Source organism: Geotrypetes seraphini, chromosome 12 (genome assembly GCF_902459505.1).
Source record: "Geotrypetes seraphini chromosome 12, aGeoSer1.1, whole genome shotgun sequence".
NCBI classification, from domain to species: Eukaryota; Metazoa; Chordata; class Amphibia; order Gymnophiona; family Dermophiidae; genus Geotrypetes; species Geotrypetes seraphini.
The window spans coordinates 35,892,138-35,913,581 of NC_047095.1; the positions used below are offsets into that span (position 1 = coordinate 35,892,138).

At 42.2% G+C, this 21,444-nt stretch overlaps 1 protein-coding gene across 1 annotated transcript; it reads left to right on the forward strand.

Annotated features, from left to right (window-relative positions):
* The first annotated feature begins 442 nt into the window (after window positions 1-442).
* C12H20orf96 (chromosome 12 C20orf96 homolog) lies at window positions 443-1,360 on the forward strand. Its single transcript, XM_033916848.1, has one exon. It carries the CDS (start codon window positions 443-445, stop codon window positions 1,358-1,360), a length of 918 nt encoding a protein of 305 aa, XP_033772739.1.
* The last annotated feature ends 20,084 nt before the right edge of the window (window positions 1,361-21,444 follow it).

Here is a 21,444-nt window from a genome sequence, read left to right on the forward strand (position 1 = left end):
TAACATTAGCTTTACATAATCTACAAAAAGTCAGTAAACATATTTTAATTGAGAGGTTCCATTTGGTATAAATGCTTATATGCTGCTACAAGAAAGTACTGAATATTTCATTAAACAAATTGCTAACAGATGAAAAAAAAAAGAATGTTGCCGTGGTAACGGGGCGGTACACTTTACAGTGTGGTTGCTAAGCTCAAACAAAGGATAGCAACTGGCTCGGAACTATGGAACTTCTAGATTACACCCTCTGGCAGAGGACAAATGATAAAGAACCAAACTCTGTAACCCAGAAACCACTTTTTCCAACAACAGCAAAACTCCTTCAAGCACCTTGGAGATGGAGAAAAGAAGAAAAAAAATGCCCAATAGCCTCCAAAAGGAGAAGAACCCCAAAGGCCTTTCTTACCCTAGAGCAGTCCTTACTTACGGAACTTGGTCCTTAATGCAGGACAGCATTAACCGCAAGGCCACAAAGAGGGATGAAAACTCACCACAAGAGAAGTACTGCCGGATGCTACAGATGCTGATAAAATCCACAAAAGAGGCCCTTGGAGAAATGGAGAGTCACTGTGTGAACCTCCTTGAGAAGAACCGTAGCCTGGTGCAAAGTATCAAGCAGATGGATCTTAGCTCTGTGATGTACGCCAGAGATGTGCTGGATCGGTACAACATGACTGAGAAATCCACCATGTCCATGCAGGAGTGGAATCAGTGGCAAGAAGAGACAGCAAAACAAGATCTTAAAGAGGCTGAAGAAATGGTGGAGAAGCAGCTGGGAGAGCTGCAGAGGGAGCTGCATGAATTGGACATTAAGATGCAGGCATCACAGGCAAAGCTGCAAATGTTGCGAGCGTACAAGGATAAGGAGTTTCCAGGAAAAATGCTCCGCACTGCCCAGCTGCAGAGGGAAGTGCAGGAGCTCAAGTTCTTAGAGATGCCTATTACGTCTACCTCATCATTCAAAGTGGATGGGATGGCTGAAGACATGGCTGCAGAGGTTGCCGACAACACGGAAATGTATAAAGGAGCAGAGGATGCCAAAATAGCAGATCTTCTAAACCAAACAGAAGAGTGGTCTCCCACAGTTTCAAAGGGGAAAATGAAGCACTTTCCAGCAAATTTGATGAACATAGCTGCTTTGAACCATATCATGACGAAGGAAAATGAGCTCCGTAAACAGATCATTAAAGAGCTAAAGAGTGACATTTCATACCTTCTACAGCAACAGTTATTTCTGGTTGAATCCCGGAGACAAGTGAGACAAGAGATCTTTGCTGATGTCCTGCTTCAGAGACCTAAGTGTACCCCAGATATGGAGATTGTTCTTGACATCCCTCTACAGGAGAAAACCATCCTTTAAGCCCTGCTTTTTTTGGACATCAGATGGGAAAGACAGATGATCAGCAATGTGAAATCTACATACATTCATAAGCATTATAGGATAAAATATACCCAGGCCTTTGGAGGCATGAAAAAAACAGTAGCAGAATTTTTTTAATCATCACTGGCTATAAAAAAAAAAATAAATAAATAAAGCTTTTGGATACCAAATAAAACACAACAGAAGATCTTTGGGAAAAAAATATATAATTAAAAAAAGCTTTCTGATCATTAGTTGTCTCCATATCTGCCACCAAACAACATACGATGTCAAAAGAATATCCTATTGTTTTGCAGTGGGTATCTATAGGTTCACTAAGGCTTTCTTTTACCAAACCGCGCTGAATGCTGCACGCTGCTCCTAACGCTCATAGGGTTCCTATGAGCATCGGGAACCGCACGGCTCACGGCGCTAAAAACTGCTAGCGCGGTTTGGTAAAAGGGGGCCTAAGTTTTTCTCTTTTTATATTAAACTTATGCTCAATCATCCTTATGTGAAATGGTCTCTAGCAATGTCCCACCTAAGGACCGAGTTCATGTGAGCAATTTTTTTAATTTTTTTTTCCACGAAGAAAGGACTAAGGGCTCCTTTTACGAAGGCGCGGAATAGCACGCGCTAAAATGCTATGCGTGCTAGCCTCTACTGCCTCCTCTTGAGCAGGTGGTAGATTTTCAGCTAGCGCGTGCTACAGCGCGCGCTAATCCGGTGCGTGCACTAAAAACACTAGCACACCTTCGTAAAAAGAGCCCTAAGTTTATGTGAGGAAAAATTTTCCATTACATTATTATACACACTGTACATTACAAATGAAGAATTACAAATATAAATAAAAATGATTTTTTTATTGAAAGGACTTAAAACATTTTTCAGTTAGCTCTCAGAAGTCAGTACTTCTTTCTCCAGGTCAAGACAGTAAGCTGTCCTGACCTGAGAAAAGAGGTTTTGATCTCTGACGGTTGGTCAAAAATGAATTAAAATTAGTTCAATGAAATGTTATCATCTTAATTCAATTTTCTATTTATATTTATTAACCTTTATCCTGAATTTAAAAAAAAAAAATTCTACCTTTATGTTCTGGACATTCACTTTCTGGTTTCTGCTTTCCTTGATCTTAAGTATTTTTCCAGGATTTTTTTTCTCCTCCTTTTCCTTTTGCCTTTCTTAAACTTATTTTTCTATCTCTATGTCCAGATTTAACTCATTCTTACTATCTAGTCTTCAAGTTCCATCCTTTTTACAGTCTACCAACAGCTTTCCATCTCTTTCCCTCACCCTGTCTTTCACTAACTCTGCCCTCTTTCTCTCCCCCTTCTATACAGTGTTTGCCTCTATATCTGTCCTTTCTTTCACCTGCCATCATTATCTCCCTCCTTTCTGTCTCTCCCCCCTTCCCCTAATATCTGCTCATTTCTATCCCCTCTTCCATCCAGCATCTACCCCCTTCTGTACTGTGTCTGCCTCAATTTGAACAATGATGTGTATTTCTATTTCGGTCTGTTTTATTAATGAAGTCGGGTTCCTGAAGAAGGAAACAGTTTTCCCTGAAACCAATCTCAGTAAAACCCAAAGATGAATATAGCCCACGGTGGCATGAAGTTACATTTTCATCACAGGACACCTTTCAACAGTATGGATACAGCTGATGCTTGAAAGATAACGGATGAACTTTTGCAAGATGAATGCTTACCTTAACCGTTTTTCAGTCCATATCCTATTTGTACGATTTCACAAGGAGCACATTTAACCCCCCCTCCCCTTTTATAAATCCGTGCAAAAGGTTTTTAGCGCTGGAGAAGCACAGAGCATTCAACACGCCGGCTGATGATAAATAACTCTTGCGCAATTTTGTAAAAAGGTTGGGGGGGAGTTACTGTTTAATTTTGATTTCATTATATTTCACTCACCGAATTTATGTTGTTTCACGCAATTGTGTACACCTATGCGTCATAGGGCTGAAATAAGCCCTTTGGGTAGCCCTTTGAAAGCAGTAGAGCTTTAGGTATTGCAGTCATGCAAAGCAGTATATAAAATTTTAATAAACCCTAAGAATCTAAAAGAGAAATCAAAAATCTCTTTATATCTAATTTGCTTGACTGATATTGGGCTCCTTTTACAAAGCTACGGTAGGCGGCAGCTACTGGCGTAATTGCTTCGGCGCCCATAGGAATTTAATGGGCGTCGGAGCATTTGCCGCGTGACAGCCGCTACTGCAGCTTTGTGAAAAGGGGCAGGGGATAGTTTGATGCTATTCCCACCAGAGCAACTATTTTGTATACCTTACTCAGACCATCTAAGCGCAGGGATGTCAAAGTCCCTCCTCGAGGGCCGCAATCCAGTCGGGTTTTCAGGATTTCCCCAATGAATATGCATGAGCTCTATTAGCAGTCAATGAAGCCAGTGCATGCAAATAGATCTCATGCATATTCATTGGGGAAATCCTGAAAAACTGAATGGATTGCGGCCCTCGAGGAGGGACTTTGACACCTGTGATCTAAGGTATCAAACTCGAGTTCCAGGGGAAAAATGAAAAAAAAACCAGATCGTTCAGATTTGAAATTAATTTTAATGCACAAGAAATATACAAATTCCACTAAATAAATTACAGTTTTTCTTGTATATTATTCTTTCTAAATATTTAATAGTAAGCAGATGGAAAAGGACTATTATTCAATGTTTTACTAGTTTAGTTTAATACTCTCTTTTACTCTTTACGTGCAGATAAAGACCAGTTTTCAGATAAGCATGACAGTTGCTTATAAATCTTTTTAAGCTCTCTTTATATTTTCATAAACTATTAATGAGCTTTATGTATAATATTTTCTATTAACTACATTATGATGCACATTATAATTATTTCTTCCTTATTTTACAGTCATTTCCTTCAAAATGGATCATTAAATCGTATTTCTTTCTTTAAATTACTTTTTAATACAAAAAATTGTTTTTGGGCAAGCTAAGCCTTATCACCACACCTAGACACTACGCTTTATTAAAGTCTATTATACAACTAGTAAATTCTGAGTAAATAAATAATATACATTCCCTTTTTTTCAGTTGTTTTTCCCATGGACAATTAAGAATGTATTTGGCATGAATAGTCTAGTTGGCTCAGGATCTTGATCAAAGCTAGTGCAAGGGGACTGATGACCCCCCTAGGTCAGGGGTTCCCAAACCTGTCCTGGGGCATGAGAGAGATTTGCATATAATGGAAGTGACAGGTATGCAAATCTCTCTCATGCATATTCATTAGGGATATCTGGAAAACCTGACTGGCTGGGGGTCCCCCAGGACAGGTTTGGGAACCACTGCCCTAGGTGAATCTTCAGGATTGCATTGTTCCTGCTCCCTGAATCCAGGCCGCGGGACTCTAGCATTGCGTGCACCGACTTCCCTTCTCCTCTGAAATAGGAATTTACATCATGAGGGGGAGGGAGGAGAAGGGAAGCCAAGCGCATGCAGTGTTAGAGCCCCATGGCCTGGGTTCATTTCACTCTAACACTGCACGCACCCTTCTCCTCCCTCCCACTCATGGGACCTTGGGGTAATAATGTTTGAGGATCTGAAGGCAATGAAACAGGGTGATAAGGCGGTGGCTGTAGCCAGAAGGATGCTGGGTTGTATATAAAGAGACATAACCATCAGAAGAAATGAGGTGTTGATGTCCCCACCTGGAGTACTGTGTTCAGTTTTGAAGGCCGTATCTTGCTAAAGATGTAAAAAGACTTGAAGCGGTCCAGAGAAAAGGGACGGAAATGGTATGGGGCCTGTGCCAAAAGATATACAAGAAGAGATTGGAAGACCTAAATATGTATATTCTAGAGGAGAGGAGGACCAGGACAGATATGATACAGATGTTTAAATAATTGAAAGATATTAATATAGAAACAAATTTTTTTCAGAGAAAGGAAAATGGTAAAACTAAAGGGCATGAATTGAGGTTGCGGAGTGGCTGACTTAGGAGTAATGTTAGGAAATTATTTTTCATGTAGAGGGTGATAGATGACTGGAATGCCTTCCCAAGGGCATCACGCGTTTTGTTTTTTTAAATTCTGTCACTGCTTTCCTCTCCACCACCTACCTCAGTAGAGTATTGCAGGTATCCACCACCCTCTCTGTGAAAAAGAATTTCCTAACTTTACTCCTAAGTCTACTACCCTGCAATTTCAATTTATGCCCTCCAGTTTTACCAATTTCCCTTCTCTGGAAAAGATTTTGTTCTATATTAATACTTTTCAAGTACAGTTGAACCTTGGTTTACGAGCATAATTTGTTGCAGAAGCATGCTCGTAAACCAAATTGCTTGTATATCAAAGCAAATTTCCCCATAGGAAGTAAGGGAAACTGCTTTGATTGGTTCCACCTCCTCCCTCCCCCCCCCCCCACGAGGCTAACGGCGCTGCTCCATTCTCCCCCCCCCCCTTGAGGAATCCGACGCTGTTCCAAACCCCTCCCCGCGATCCAGCTTCCCCCCCCTGCGAACCGGCATCCCCCCCACTCACGTTGCCCCCCCTCCACCGTGATCCTACTTTCCCCCCCCCTGAGCAGTCAATGACACCCTTTACCCGACTTGGCACCAGTGCCGGTGCCCGAAGATCCTCCCTCTTCTGGCGCGGCCTGGGCTGGTCGGTGCGTCGGAGATCCTCCTTCTTCTGGTCTGGGCTGGGCTGGACTGGCTTTGAGCATTTGCGCTGTTTAAATATCTGTATAATATCACCCCTGTCTCTCCTCTCCTCTAGAGTATACATTTTAAGGTCTTCCAGTCTCTTCTTGTACGTAATAGGCATTGCAAAATAAACACATATGCCTGTGTAGGATACAGAGGAAAGAAGAGTTTAAGTGAAGAAGACAGAGAAGAGAATGTCAAGGGAAAAGACTAGGGTCAAAGCTAGAAAACAGCTTTTATTTCTTTCACAAAGTCGATTGTTTGACAAGGTTTCACCTAACTTACTCTTATGACTGCAGACTCTAACTGGGGTCAAGTAGTTTCTAGGGATATCAATGAAGAGTTTTGAACACGACAGATTAAATTTGCATGACACTGTTGCATAGCAGTGTATGGAGAAATGGAATGACATGGTTAATCAAATATTTAAATTATTTTCTAGGATTAATAAAGCTTTACTATTTGTTTTATGTTGCACTGGAAAATCACGTGAAGACCAAAACCATCGATGTCTTAATTTTCCTCGTAGACATATACTTTTCAGAAAAAGCGGCATATATTGAAAATTCACATCTAAAGAAAAGGTCATGCTAACTGAAATGCCTTCTAATTAGGTAGTCTGATAGGATGAATAGTTTCTGGACACTCAGAAAAAAATAGTTTGATAAAATAGTTATGATTCAAATTAGGCAGATTTAAATTTATTTATTTATTGAGTAGGGCTTATTTACTACCTCATTGAAGAAATTCACCCAAGGTGGTGTACAACCAGATTAACCTGGGCATAGGCAATCAGTAAATGACATCCAAGTCATACCTCACATATAGATGTCCATCTCTCATGCCTGACCCACCCAGCAATGGCACATCCTTGCTTTGGCTGATGGGGATCCCTAAGCTCCCCCAGCTAAAGATTTCTAGCATACCAGCATATATATCTCTCTCTCCTCTTCACTGCCCTTGCAGACAATCCACCATCAGAGATGACCTTAACGACAGAAACACGCAACTTCAACACTCTAGCTCAGGGGTGTCCACACTTTTTGGGCTTGCAAGCTACATTTAAAATGACCAAGTCAAAATGATCTATCAACAATAAAATAAAAAAAAAAAAACACAAAGCACACTGTACGCTGAGAAAATGTTAATTATCATTCCTATTCTGGGGTTTTTTCAAAGAGGTCAAGGCAGATGACTCTATGCACTGTCACCTCAGTAACAATCATACAAAAATAGACAAATACTCCTCCCTCCCTTTTTACTAAAGCACAATAGCAGTTTTTAGTGCAGGAAGCTGCGCTGAATGCCCAGGGCTGCTCTCGACGCTCATAGGCTCCCTGTGCTATAAACCACTATTGTGGTTTAGTAAAAGGGGGGCCATAGTGCAAAATATAGACCACAGATATAAATTCAGACACATTTTGATCACTAAATTTAAAATAAAATCATTTTTTCTACCTTGTTGTCTGGTGATTTCATGAGTCTCTGGTTGCACTTTCTTCTTCTGACTGTGCATCCAATCTTTCTTCCCCCCTTTCCTTCCTCCCTCCCGTGGCCTGGCATCTTTCTCCTTTCCTTCCTCCCTCCCGTGATCTGGCATCTCTATCAGCCCCTTCCCCTTGGATGTCTGGCATCTTTTCTCCCCATCCCCGCATTCCAGCATCTCTCTTACCTTCCCCATGCTATTCCTCCCCCCTCCCCCTCCCTCCTCCCAGGCAGGATCTGGTGTTTGCTCATTGTTCTTCCCAGCAGCACTGCTGCAACTCTTTGGGCCACCGGCAGCATGAATGAAGTAAACATGCTGCCTTCAGTGACCCAGAAGCTTTCTCTCTGCTACTGCTTCCCACCTATGCGGGGACAGGAAGCAGTAGCAGAGGAAAGCTTTTGGGTCGCCAAAGGCAGTGTGTTTATTTCACTCACGCTTCTGGCGACCCAAAGAGTTACAGCAGCGCCACTGGGAATGAAAACCCCAAGCACTGAATCTTACTAGGGGAGGAGGGGAACTCCGGATAGGTGCGCGAGCTGCCCAGAAGGTCTCCGGGCTGCCATTAGCTGGTGGGCCTTGAAATGAAGACCACTGCTCTACATTGTGAAACCTTGATGGATTTACTAATTGTAGAGTTTAATTTGGAATCTCCTGCATGTCTTGCTCAAGGTGAATAAACCACTGCAGTCAAAGAGCAAAAAAATTTATCCCTGCTGCCTTGAATGTTGGCGGTTTCTTCCCTCCTTCTTGTGGCCCGCTTACTTCTGAATAGAAATGGCTAGTGATTTCCAAAGGCCTTTGTGGCATTTTTAGGGTTGCAAACCTGCTTTTTTTTTCCTTTTTTCTTTGAATTGCTAGGGGCTTTGCTTCTGTGTGGTTCCTCATTTCCTGATCAGTTCTGGCCTCCTTTTTTTTTTTCAGTGACACATTTGTTTGCCCTTCTAAAGCCGCCGCCACCCCAAGCTCGTCTTCCCTGCGTCGGGCCAACCAGCATTTCTCTCCCCGACATCAATTCTGCCGTCGGAGAGGAAGTTCTGCCCAGCTAGGCAGCGATTGGCTGGCCCAAACTTCCTCTCCGACGGCAGAATTGATGTCGGGGATAGGCAGGCTGATCGGGCCGGTAGAGTTTTATGGACCTGGCCGGCTGTGAACCCCCCCTAAGACTGCATCCGGGGTGAACCGCCCCCCCCCCCTTGGTACGCCACTGGCGTCCAGAGAAAAAAGGATGTTCTCCGAGGAGTGGTTAGGGCAGGAGGTGGGTGGGATGTGGGCCGACTAAACTTAATCATCCTGCAGCTATAATCGAAAGTTTGACAAGGTTGCCTGGACAGAACTTATACGTTTTGACATAGTAAAAAGTCAAAACAGGTATAAGTTCCGATCGGGTTGCCTCTGAGCTGATCACAGCTGCTGCAATCAGTTCAGTGTCCCAGGCAACCTGTTTCCCCCCCCCCCCCCAAAGACTACTGGAGGAGGGGAGAATTCATCGTTATGGATGACTTGGTATGAGCAGCTTGTTAGAAAGCCCCGGAACTAGTGCCTGTGATGCCAATAGCATCCAGGCAAGAAAGAAGTATGTAGTAGTTCACTAAGTCAAAAGCGCTGCTCAGGTCGAATTGCAGAACAAGGGCACTCTGTCCTCTGCTAAAAGGTTGCTAGATGTCATTCAGTACTGAAACTAGAACCGTCTCTGTGCTGAAGAGTAGCCGAAAACCTGACTGGGAGTTGTGCAGTATATCGTGCTCTTCTAGGAAATTGACCAGCTGGTGATACACTAGTCCTTCTAGTAGTTTCACAAAGAAATAGATGGAGGCAATTGGGTGGTAATTAACAACTAAAGAGATTTTGTTCCTTGCTGTTCTTAGTAATGGGTGTTGTCATGATATGCCCTTTGGGAATATGCCATTGTCAAGCATTGTCTGAGTTCAGTTGAAGAGTAAACCCTGAAAGGATGGTGGAGAAAGCAGCATGATCTTTGGTGGGCAGGTGTCTAACGATCATAAGAACATAAGAATTGCCGCTGCTGGGTCAGACCACTGGTCCATCGTGCCCAGTAGTCCGCTCTCGTGGCAGCCCCCAGGTCAAAGACCAGTGCTCTAAATGAGGCCAGCCTCACCTGCGTGCATGCATGTATTTGGTGAAGAGTTTCTGGAACAGGTTAAGATCCAGAGGGGCAAATGTTTCCCAGAGTAAGTCTGCTGTGTGGTTCTGTGGGACAATTTCACCTGGGTAATCTTCTGGATTGTCAGTAGGGCTAAGCTTGTTACTGAGCAGCTGAATCTTTGAACAAAAGTAATCAGCTAGTTCATTGACATGTGGGGGGGAGGAGATTTCTTCCTGGGGGTCACAATCTAGTTTAGTGACATTGGTTAATTTTGATACTATCCTGGAGTTCCTTGCTGTTAATGGAGTGATCGCCCACCAGCTGGGAATAGTAGGCTCTGCGTTTTTCTTTGAGCATTTGTTTCTAATTTTGTACTTGTTCATGCCAGTGTTCCTTATTGACTAGTGTTTGATCTTTGCTCCATGCCCTCTCCAGGTGGTAGACTATGCATTTTAGGTCATGAAGCTCCTCATCAAACCATTTGTCAGCCTCGTGGACCTGTCTTTTTCACAGGGACTTCGGGCCGAGTCTGTCATAAACGTCAGTATTAATTTTGTCCCGGGTTCCATAGAAGTCTGAAAATTCTTCAAAGTTTTTGAATTCAGACCAGAAGGAGGGTGCTTCAATATGACTCATTGTGGTATAGGTTTTTATTGGTTTGAGTGCATGATGTTTGGCTTCCTGCCACAGTAGATTAATAAATCTGAACATGAAGTGATCGGACCTTAGTGAGGGAAACCATTCCCATCTTGCAGAACTATACTGGGGTATACTGAGTCAACTTCCAGGGTGGTAACGAGGTCTAGATGATGGCCCTTCTGGTGTGTGGGTGAGGGTGTAGGGATGGAGTATCCAAGGTGTAGATTAATGTCTCCTAGCAGAAGACAGTAGGAGGGAGAACAATGAGTAACCCCTTCTTCCTCAGATCAGGTTACAAATAATATGAAAGGACATTGAAACTTTGGTTGACATTTTCCATGATTTCAAACAGAAAAACATCCTTAATTTGTAGACAATGTATGACTAGTGTGACTATGTTGACATTTATTTTACTGTGAACACACTGACTCCTTTTTATCTCTTGTTAAATGTTTTAATGTGCCCATTAAATACTAAATTATTTTGCTTTATTACATAGACGATACAGTCTGCCCACACAGCTGGAATTTGTTTGCCTAATTCTTTGGTCATATAGTGTGAGTAAATGGCTAGCTGATAACTACAGATTAAAAAGATATATATATATATTTTTTTAAACATCCTTTCTGATATGCAACTTACACATTCAGAGCATCATATGACCCTTAAAGTCAAGACAAGATTGACAATTTTGTTTCTTAGAAATAAACTAGGTTAATATTTCATTTGCTCTTGACTTCACATTGTTGTTTTATCGATCATACAAAGTTAAGGAACAATGCTCCCCTCCCCATCCACTTTTATCCATAGTTATTCACTTGAATGACATGTTCTCCCACCTTATCTCAGGAATGTGAATTGACATTCTATTTAATGTGTACACCATTAGCTAGCTGTTGATAAGTTAAAAGGTTGGAGCACTTTCTTTCATGAAAATACCTGACTGCTTTTCCAAGTGATCCTGCTCAGTGCTCACTCAATAACTGATGCAAAAGCAGTCTGATCCTAAGCACAGGTCTGAGAATGTTCAGAGCAGTATCATAGTAAAGGGGTGGGGGGGGGGGTTTGCCCTGTGTGCCATTTTGGTGAGGGTGCAGGCACCAGTCCTCCTCTTTGCCCCCCTCCCGCTCTCTCCCCGCTCCCCCACTGCAGCGTGTGTGCATCGCGTCCCTTCCCCTGTAATGTTCCTGGCGAGTTCAGCAGCCCCCAAGCTGCTGTCGCACCAGCGTTGGCTCTTCCTCTGATGTCACTTCCAGGATCCAGGCCTAGGAAGTGACATCAGAGAAAGAGCGAACGCTGGCATGACTGCAGCTTGGAGGCTGCTGCTCGCAACAGGAACGTTACAGAGGTACGTGGGAAGGGAGGTGGCGCACACGTGGCAGGACAGGTGGGAAAAGAGCGTGTGGAGGTGGCGGGGAAAGAGGGTGGGGGAAGGGCACCCCCCCCAGGGTGCCACTCACCCTCACTACGCTACTTTTTCCACCTTAACATAAGAATAGCCTTACTGGGTCAAACCAATCGTCCGTCTAGCCCAGTTTCCTGTTTTCAACAGTGGCCAGTCCAGGTCACAAGTACCTGGCAGAAACCCAGATAGTAGCAACATTCCATGCTTGATGATCATGAGAACAATTTTGCAAATCAGGAAAAGGATCATGATGCTTATATGTATTGGTCCAGATTCAATAAATGCTCCCCAAAAATAGGCACGGGTAAAAATCAGCTCGGTTACATTTAGGACTCCTTTTACTAAGGAGCACTAATGGTTTTAGTGCGCGCTACAATGCCATGCATGCTAAATGCTAACGCCTCCATAGAGGCGTTAGCATTTAGCATTAGTTTTGCGTTAGTATTTTTCATTTAACGCGTGGTTTGTGCATGGTAATCTTTAGCGCAAGCTAAAAACGTTAGAGCATCTTAGTAAAAAGAGTCCTTAGTTATAACTCATTTCTTTAGTCAGTTCTTAATTCCCTCCCTAATGTTTTTCTCTATCTATGTGCTTTGCGTGATAAATTGTTGTTCTACCTTTTTTCCTCTCCCTCAAGTATGTCTAGTTGTGTATCTGTCATTTAAATGTCTTAAATTTATATTTTATATTGTAAATCGCTTAGAAATTTTTTATATAAGCATTTCATCAAATGTTAATTAAAACTTGGAAACTTGGATTTAGCACTATTCTATAAAAGGTGCTCCAGGATGAGAATAGTGCCTAACAGGGATGCTTGTGCCCAATTTTGGGCACAAGGACTTACACCAGCATAAACCTGGTGCAAATCCTGGCATGCAACATGGGTACACATCCCCTAAATTTTATAGCACTGCACTAATTCATTGAAATGACCTCAACCCACCCATGCTGCTCTCATGGCCACAATATTGGGTTGCACGAGAAAAGATTTGGGTGTAGGTCAAATCTATGAGCAAATCCAAATTAGAATCAATTAACATCAATAATTGATTATTAGAAGCCAATTATTTATCGTTAACAGCTCGTTAACTAATTTATTTGCAAGCTAATTTCAGAATTTATAAATTTATAGAATCTGGGAGAATGTAACAAAGCTGACAGAATCCTGTTATACAACCAGAAACTATGTAAGAGCTTCAAAAACTGTATGTCTTTTAAAATAGGATTGTGCAACCACTCTTTGAAGAGTGTAACTGCTGCACACTATTATACCTATTTCAAAGCAGGAATCTCAGGGTGGGGGAAGATTCTATAACATGATGCATCATTTAGGCAAACTGATGTTATGCTTTGTGTGCCAATTCTATAAATGCATCTGTTTGCCAAGATGCCATCATTGAAAACTAGCACAAACCTGAACTGGCATGCCTAAATTGAGGCAAGACCATTTATGCCAGGTCAACGGCAGATGTAAATGGGGGTGCCTTGGTGTACAATACAAAGCGCATAACTTATAGTAGTCTCTGTTATATGTGTAAGTTGGAGACACACCTATAGCCCACCCGTGCTCTTCCAATGTATACAGTACTGCATGAGTATACACTCCGTGCAATTAAATTCTGTAGCATATACCAATTTGCTTATACCAGTTTTGCCACCTCTGATACACGTAATTGGGGCATAAGTGTAGCTGTTATGCACACAGTGAATCCGTTTGGAGAAAATACCCCTGAGAAAATTTTTATTTAATTATTGGGATTTATTAACTGCCTTCGGGCTCCTTTTATCAAGCTTTGTACCGTGGGCCAGTGAGGTAAATACTTTGACACTCACAGGTAGAAAGCTCTACCACTGCTTAATAAAAGGAACCCTTTATGAAGAGATTCCCTCAAGGTGGTATACAACAGGTACAGTTTAACATAAAACTTACAATTTTTTTAACAGCATAACCATAGTAAAATGACCAAATATACACATAAATATAAATCCATGAGGTATACTCAAATCCAGCAAATTGAAAGTGAATATTTGGACTACCATGAAACATTATCAAAAAAATTACACATTTAGCAGCACTGAAATTCAAATAACAGAGATATCATATGATGCCAGCATAATACATATGAAACACCTAATAAACACACATCAGGACATTCAGATCACAAAGATACAATGCGAATGATTTTCTACAATGCAGCTTACCATATACGTAGTTCAGGAATCAAGCGCAGATATACTGTAGAGATGGGGACAAGGTGGTGGTCCAAAGTCTGTTAGGATAAATAGAAGGGTAGTTAAACTCAATGCAAGTTCTTTGTACAGTTTAACAAGATATGTGGAATTGGCGAGCCGAGACAACCACTCGTTGAGATTCAGATAAGTTTGCTGAACAGAAGATATTAATTGTGACTTGTGACTTTTCCTCTCTATCTTAATTTCATGAATGGATATGTGACTGATTTACATATGATTTTTGAAAAAAAGCAAATAGTTTTTACACTTTTTGCACTTTAGCACTTTGCACTTTATATTTTTTGTAACTGACATCCTTTTGAGGGGTGGGGCTTTTTGATTCACTTTTTGTTCCCATATTTTCCTATCTGGGTTTTTCATTGTGCATTTAATTTATATAAGAGACCAAAATGATGTATGGGGCAGAGCTTATTTCGGTTTTATTAAAACCTGGTGCTGGTCACCTAAGAGCTTTCTGCCCAGGGCCGCGAAAGGTTATCGATGTATATTTAGGCCCATACTGAAGTGTCTCACATTTATTGATCATTTTTGACTGTTTGTAGCCGGTGAATACCTTGTGAGAGTTAAATATAGGGCACTGCCAATATTTTTGTGCTTTGGTGTACTATTCTATAAAACCATGCAGAACCTTTTGGACCACCACTGCCCCTCCCTAAGCCACATTCCTCTTGGATTGCATGCTAGGGGATTTACATCCTCGTGAATGGTTCATTAATGTATCTGCACATGCATCTTCGATTCACACCAAAATTTAAGCACTTGAATTTTGGACATCATATATAGAACCTGATGGCAAGTGCCTACTTGTCCTTATAGCAGTATATTGCAAACTGTGTGCTGTGGCGAGATTCGGGATGTTCCACAAGATGCCGGCAAGGAAGAGAGGCACCTGCACCAGCTGACTACCTACAAGACGTGTCTCCTGCGGTGAGAGGCATGTTCTGTAGGCAGTTAGCTAGCGCCGTTGCCTCTCCTTCTCCCTGGCACCTCTCCTCCTCTCCGCACCTCTCCTCCCAGGGTTAGCAAGCTCAGGGCCCCATCTGGAGGGCATCCATGCATGCGCGTGACATCATCAAATTGATGTCTGTGCATGTCCGGAGTCCCTCCAGCCGCGGCCCCGAGTTTAGTGTGCCGCGGCTTCAAAATGTTTGTGAGGCACTGCCTTATAGAATTCTATCATCACCAGGTACTATTTGTGCGCATATGCATAAGCTTTTAAGCTAGTCATAGAGCTGGCATAAATGTATGCATCTAGATTCTGGAAAGGTGCACTCTGCTTATGCTCTGCCCTATGGGCATCGGATCGATAGCCGCAGCGGCAGCCACCACCACGGCTTTGTAAAAGGACTCCAAAATGTTCTCTATTATTTTCTATATCCACTGCATTCAATACCTTCTTTGGGAAATTGATTTTGGTTTCATAGAAGTCTATGGCACTTCAGCAGAAATGTCTGCAAATCAATTAAGGGGTATTACTTTGCTAAGAAAAGCTGTCTCTAGCACATTTGAGAACCAGAGACAATTCCCCTAGGCATAACTACATTATCGTTAAATTATCCTTTTCTATTTAAACCTTCATTATGCTTCTTGAAATGTTCGTCGCTGCAAATTAACATGTATTTTGGCATGTCGATTATTAATCAAAAATAGAGGAATCAATGTTGCTAAACTTATTATTTGAAAGAGATGAAATAATTATATTGCTCCTAATAATCAGTAACCTCTGTGTTTTCTGATGGTTGATGTTTACTATTAAAGATGGATAACATATTTTCTTGCTGCTAAGTTATATACATGGGAGGAAAGAATAAGACGACAGATTAATCCTCTGAGGCCGTTATCCGAAAGCATTTAGGCAGAAGCTGCGGTGAAGACCACGTGGGTGCTTTAAAACAACAATCCAAAGCACTTCTTGTTATATCTTTGACCACATGGTGATCAGAAAGTGTAAAAAAAAATACTGTGGAGCTCATTTACTAAAAAGAGAAACGTCCAAAATATAAAGGGGCAGCTGGATATTTTCTCGCCAAACCCTTCCAATTTGCTATTTTTGAAACCTATTTTCTAGACAGATTTCTAAGGTACTTGTCTGCTTCAAGGGGGGGTGCATGGTAGAATCATGTTTGAGTGGGACTAGGGCAGGCTTATGATCTGGACATTTTTCTGCAATAATTGAACATTTTAGAAAATGACCAGAACACAATTTAGACGTTTGAGGCAAGACCTGTTTTAACTACAAATAAGTGCAAAAAAGGTGATCAAACTAACCCAATAACTACTGGACAGTTGAAGGTATAACCTCTTCCCATCCCCCTAAAATGTGAATGTGAATGAAACAGTACATACCTGCCTGTATGAGAGCTTCTGATGTTATGAGCAGTCTTAGTAGAGCAGCGAGCAGGTTCCTGACAAAGCCTAGTGGGCAGTGTATGGGGACTCAGGCCTATATCACACTGTAACTACTACTCTTATGGTGGACATGTGAGCTATGGAAGTAAACCTGAATATCTCAATCCATCCTCTTTTTTTTTTTCCTGAGCCATATGGCAACCCCACACTAGGCTACTCCTTACACTTGCTGCTCTGTTAGGACCATAATATGCATTTGAAGCTGTAACAGAACCTGGTATCCACTTTCACTTCTTAGGGAGGTGGGAGGGGGGTCAATAACCACTGGGAGATGAAGGAGGGGTCATGCCTTTGTCTCTTCAGTAGTCAGCTGCTCAATTTTTTATTTTTATTTTTGCCTTACACATTTTTTTCTCGTTCCATTATCACAAGACATCCTAATTTTGGGTCTTCCCTAGTCCTAACCAGAATACACCTCCAACGTGCTCCCTTGCTGTTTGGATGACCTACAGAGTAAAATGTCCAGATTTTAACTAGATTGTGAGCCTTCAGGACAGATAGAGTAGTTTTTCTCAAGTACCTAATTTCATTATAGTTTGATACTTTGTAAACCGCTTAGGTCAGTAAAATGTAGGAGCGGTCTATCAAATCTTAAATAAACAGAATTCTGCTTTTTGAAAATCACAATTTTGACATTTTCAACAGATGTACTTGTTTGGGAGCCATTTTGGGATATCCATCTGCTTCGAAAACGAGCATCGTAGGCAGCTATATATCTTTATTTAAAAAGTGCGTAAATAGGCTCTTAACTATCTCACCTAAATCATGTGTTGACCCTAAATCTCCCACTGAGTAGGTCAGCCCCCTTGGCAGTTCTGCACTCTATTTTAGTGGTACTCGGCAAATATTAACATAACTTACATAGAGAGCAGAACTGCCAAGGGGGCTGACCTACTCAGTGGGAGATTTAGGGTCAGCCCTGGGCTGCCCCACTCTGCCCATTGCTCCGCCCATCCTTGTCCCATTGCCCTGCCCAGCACTGACCACTGCTCCACCTATCACCACCCATTGTTCCTCCCCTGGCACAGACAATAGGGCAGCCAGAGGCAAAAGAGGCGGCCTTCCCATTCGGCGGCAGCAGTAAACTCCTTCATAAAACATTATCGCCTGCTGCCTGAGGATTAGTGGCAGCAGAGAGGACATTTTATTATGGCATTTCCTGCTGCCACTGGGCAGGGAGTCCACTCAGTGGGAGATCACGGCTGCCCAGCAGGAGTGCAGGAGAAGATCCACAAAAGCAGGAGTCTTCCGCTGAAAATGGGAGACTTAGCACATCTGAGAGTGCACTTGTAAAGCGGCGTAGGTGGGCTCCCCATTTATGTGTGTAACATACAGAAAACTGTAACTTGCAGGTGTCCCACTGTACTTAGGTGTGTGCACTAAATCAGGGATTCAATATTTCAGAATATCCCTAATGAATATATGTTTGTATGGGATAGATTTGCATACAATGGAGGTAGTATTCATGCAGATCTATCTCAAACATTAGGTTTACCCTGAAAACCTGACCTGTTGTGGCACTCGAAGCCTGAACTTCTGCATCCCTGGCCTAAATGTTAGGCATGTTAATACTCAGTTATATTAGTATTCTGTAATGGAAAGTAGGCATGCCCTGCGCTAAATGGTTAGCGCAGCTATATCACCATGTACTAACTGATTAGCATATGCAGTGGTGTAGTAAGGGGGGGGGCAGACCACCCTAGGTGCCATCTTGCTAGGGGTGCCGGCACCTCTCCTCCTCTTGTCCCCCTACTCCTTCCCCTACTGACTACCTACAAGACGTGTCTCCAGCGGTGAGAGGCATGTTCTGTAGGCAGTTAGCTAGCGCCGTTGCCTCTTCTCCTCTCCGTACCTCTCCTCCCAGGGTTAGCAAGCTCAGGGCCTCATCTGGAGGGCCTCCATGCATGCGCGTGACATCATCAAATTGGTGTCTGTGCATGTCCGGAGTCCCTCCAGCCATGGCCCCGAGTTTAGTGTGCCACGGCTTCAAAATATTTATGAGGCACTGCCTTATAGAATACTATCATCACCAGGTACTATTTGTGCGCATATGCATAAGCTTTTAAGCTAGTCATAGAGCTGTCATAAATGTATGCATCTAGATTCTCTCCCACTGTGCACAAGTCTTCCCTTTTCCATTACCTCTAGCTATTCCCCAGTGTGAGCAGCAGCAGCTCCAACCTGCTACTCGCGCCAGCCTCTGCTCTTTCTCTCTGACATCACTTCCTCTTCGTGGGACCAGGAAGTGATGTCAGAGGGAGAGCCGAGGCCAGTGCGAGCAGCAAGCTGGAGATGCTGCTCGCGCCAGGGGAAATTAAAGAGGTATGGGGGAAGGGAAGAGGTACACACGCGTGATGGGGGTGAGGAAGGAGCGGGGGCGGAGAAGAGGGCTGGGGGGCACTACCCTCCTGGGTTCCTCACTACACCACTGAGCATGTGGTTGGCACATGAGCCCTTATTGCTTAGCAAATAAGTGACTCGTGCGGTAATGTTGATGTGCTAATTGGGAAAGTAGCACATGGCCATTAACAGGAAAAATGACAAATGTAGACATTTTAAGGCCAGTACTGGGCAGACTTGCACGGTCTGTGTCTGTATATAGCCATTTGGTGGAGGATGGGCTGGGGAGGGCTTCAATGGTTGGGAGGGTGTAGATGGGCTGGAGTAAGTCTTAACAGAGATTTCGACAGTTGGAACCCAAGCACAGTACCGGGTAAAGCTTTGGATTCTTGCCCAGAAATAGCTAAGAAGAAAAAATTTAAAAATTTAAATTGAATCAGGTTGGGCAGACTGGATGGACCATTCGGGTCTTTATCTGCCGCCATCTACTATGTTACTATTTTACAGACATCCTTAAAGTGGCCTCAGCGGGTGGGAGACCCCCCTGTGCTAGTAGCGCAGGCTACTAACCCCTTAGAATGTGAGCCTACTAGGGACAGAAAAAAAAAATAAAAGTACCTGCATATATAATATGTACACCACTTTGATTGTAATCACAGAAAGGCAATTTAAGCCCTTTCTCCTTCCCTTCTCCTTTAAATGGAAAATACATACTTTTGTGCATCTCATATTGGCTTTATACAGTCCGGATGCAAAATAGTACCTTTTACTGCATCCCAAACTATCTGCCAAGCACATGGCAATTTCTGAAGCTTTCTAGACCACATTATGTGATGTTTGCTTAGATAGAGCTTTACTTATCCCTTCATATTTAGATCCCTCAGGTTCACTGCATATTGAAAGAATACAGAGAAAATGGGCTGCATATGGTTTACATAATGACATTTTCCTATATTTACTAATGTTCAGATATATCTAAAAGATCGATACAGTTATTTACATTTACAGTAATGCTTTCATTAAGGTACTGAATTCAATCAAGAGAGACAGGAAGCACAGGGCGGATGAGAAAAATACATAGTTGCCCTGGAACATGATTGGATTGCCCTACGTTATGCACTTTAATCTGTAGCTGTTAAATTGCAAACATGATATAACAAGTTATAAGATAACCTATTCATTCAGTTGCTGATAAAAAAAAAAAAAAAAATTCTTATAAAGACATCAGAACATCAACGGTTATCCTTAAATATCAATATTCTCTCTCAAAATTGCTTTTATTTGCTTCCTTTTCTTCAGCCTGATCTTTGTTAAAGATAAATAAAATCCATTTGCTTAGGAGCTGGCTCACTGACACATGGGAGGAAAATGCAAGTGTTTATTGCCTCTGGCCCCGTTATTTTCCACGGGGTCAATTCGCTAAAATCGCCGTGCTTTAATGAATTAATTTAATGCATTCATTTGGCATCAGCAAAATTCTGCTGCATCATAATTGCGCTTCTGTCCCCAGCCTGCTCGGATGTTTTGTTTATTGGGAGGATAGCAATGTTTCAAGTAGCATTACCAGAAAATAACTTACAAAGCAGCAAACCTAACATTACAGAGAAAATAACCAACTCTGCCATTATCTTGGTAATTTTATCATTATTTTTTCAGAATAGAATTTTCTGCCGGGTTTGCTTGAATCCTCGCCTTGTTGATTTGGTCTAGTCTTACCTTCTGATTTCAAATGTACCACAGCACTATTTAAATTCTGACCTGCAAATTTCACTGACAGGAACATACAAATACCGAACAACTTTTCTCTGCATTAATAATGCCTTTCTTTTTCACATATCTCCAGCTGAATATGTAGCTCTCTGCTGTTACACAAACAACACAAGTCTCAGGTTAGGACCCATTTGGAACACTGTATAATTTTGGACACCTCACCTTGAAAAAAAGATGGAGCCTGTCCAGAAGTCTGCTACAAAATTCGTCAGTCTTTGTCATAAATCATATGGGGACAGACCTAGAGACATTAATATGTATGCTCTGTAAGAAAGATGGAAGAGAGGGGATATGATAGAGACGTTTAAATATCTCCATAGGGCTCCTTTTACTAAGGTGCACTAGCATTTTTAGCACGCGCTAAACAAAAAATACTAACGCCAGCTTTATGGAGGCGTTAGGTTTAAGCGCGTGCGGTATTGTAGCGCGCACTAAGCGCGCGCTAAAACCACTAGCGCACCATAGTGTTATCGGCAGAGGTTTGCTGGAGAGTATAAGAATACAGCTCTCTGACATTCACAACGGCTTTGTTCTTCTCTTATTCTTTGGGAAGGGGGGACAGAGGGTTTGGTGATGGAGAGAGAGCAGGGATGGGGTGGGTGGTGGAAAGGTTGTAATTGTTGATCTGTTTTATGTGGTGGATATATATGCTGCTATTCTTTTTCTTCTGTTCAACAATAAACATTTCAAAGATTACTTTCAATGTACTTAATATTCATTCAACATGAATACTCATATGTTGTACCTATTCATATGAGACCAATGGTCAAATGTTTGCATCATGGTGAGTGCCTACTTCCAGTCTCAAACTAAGTAACAACCATAATTTAAACTCCCATGACACACCTACTTCTATGGCTTATCCAATTCAAAACTCAGAATCCACACAGGACACACCACATCCAATTCAAGACAATTGTTCCCACTGATCCAATTGGTTATCAAACATCTTTCCCCACCCCTGTTCCATATAGGCATTTAACCCTACAGATTC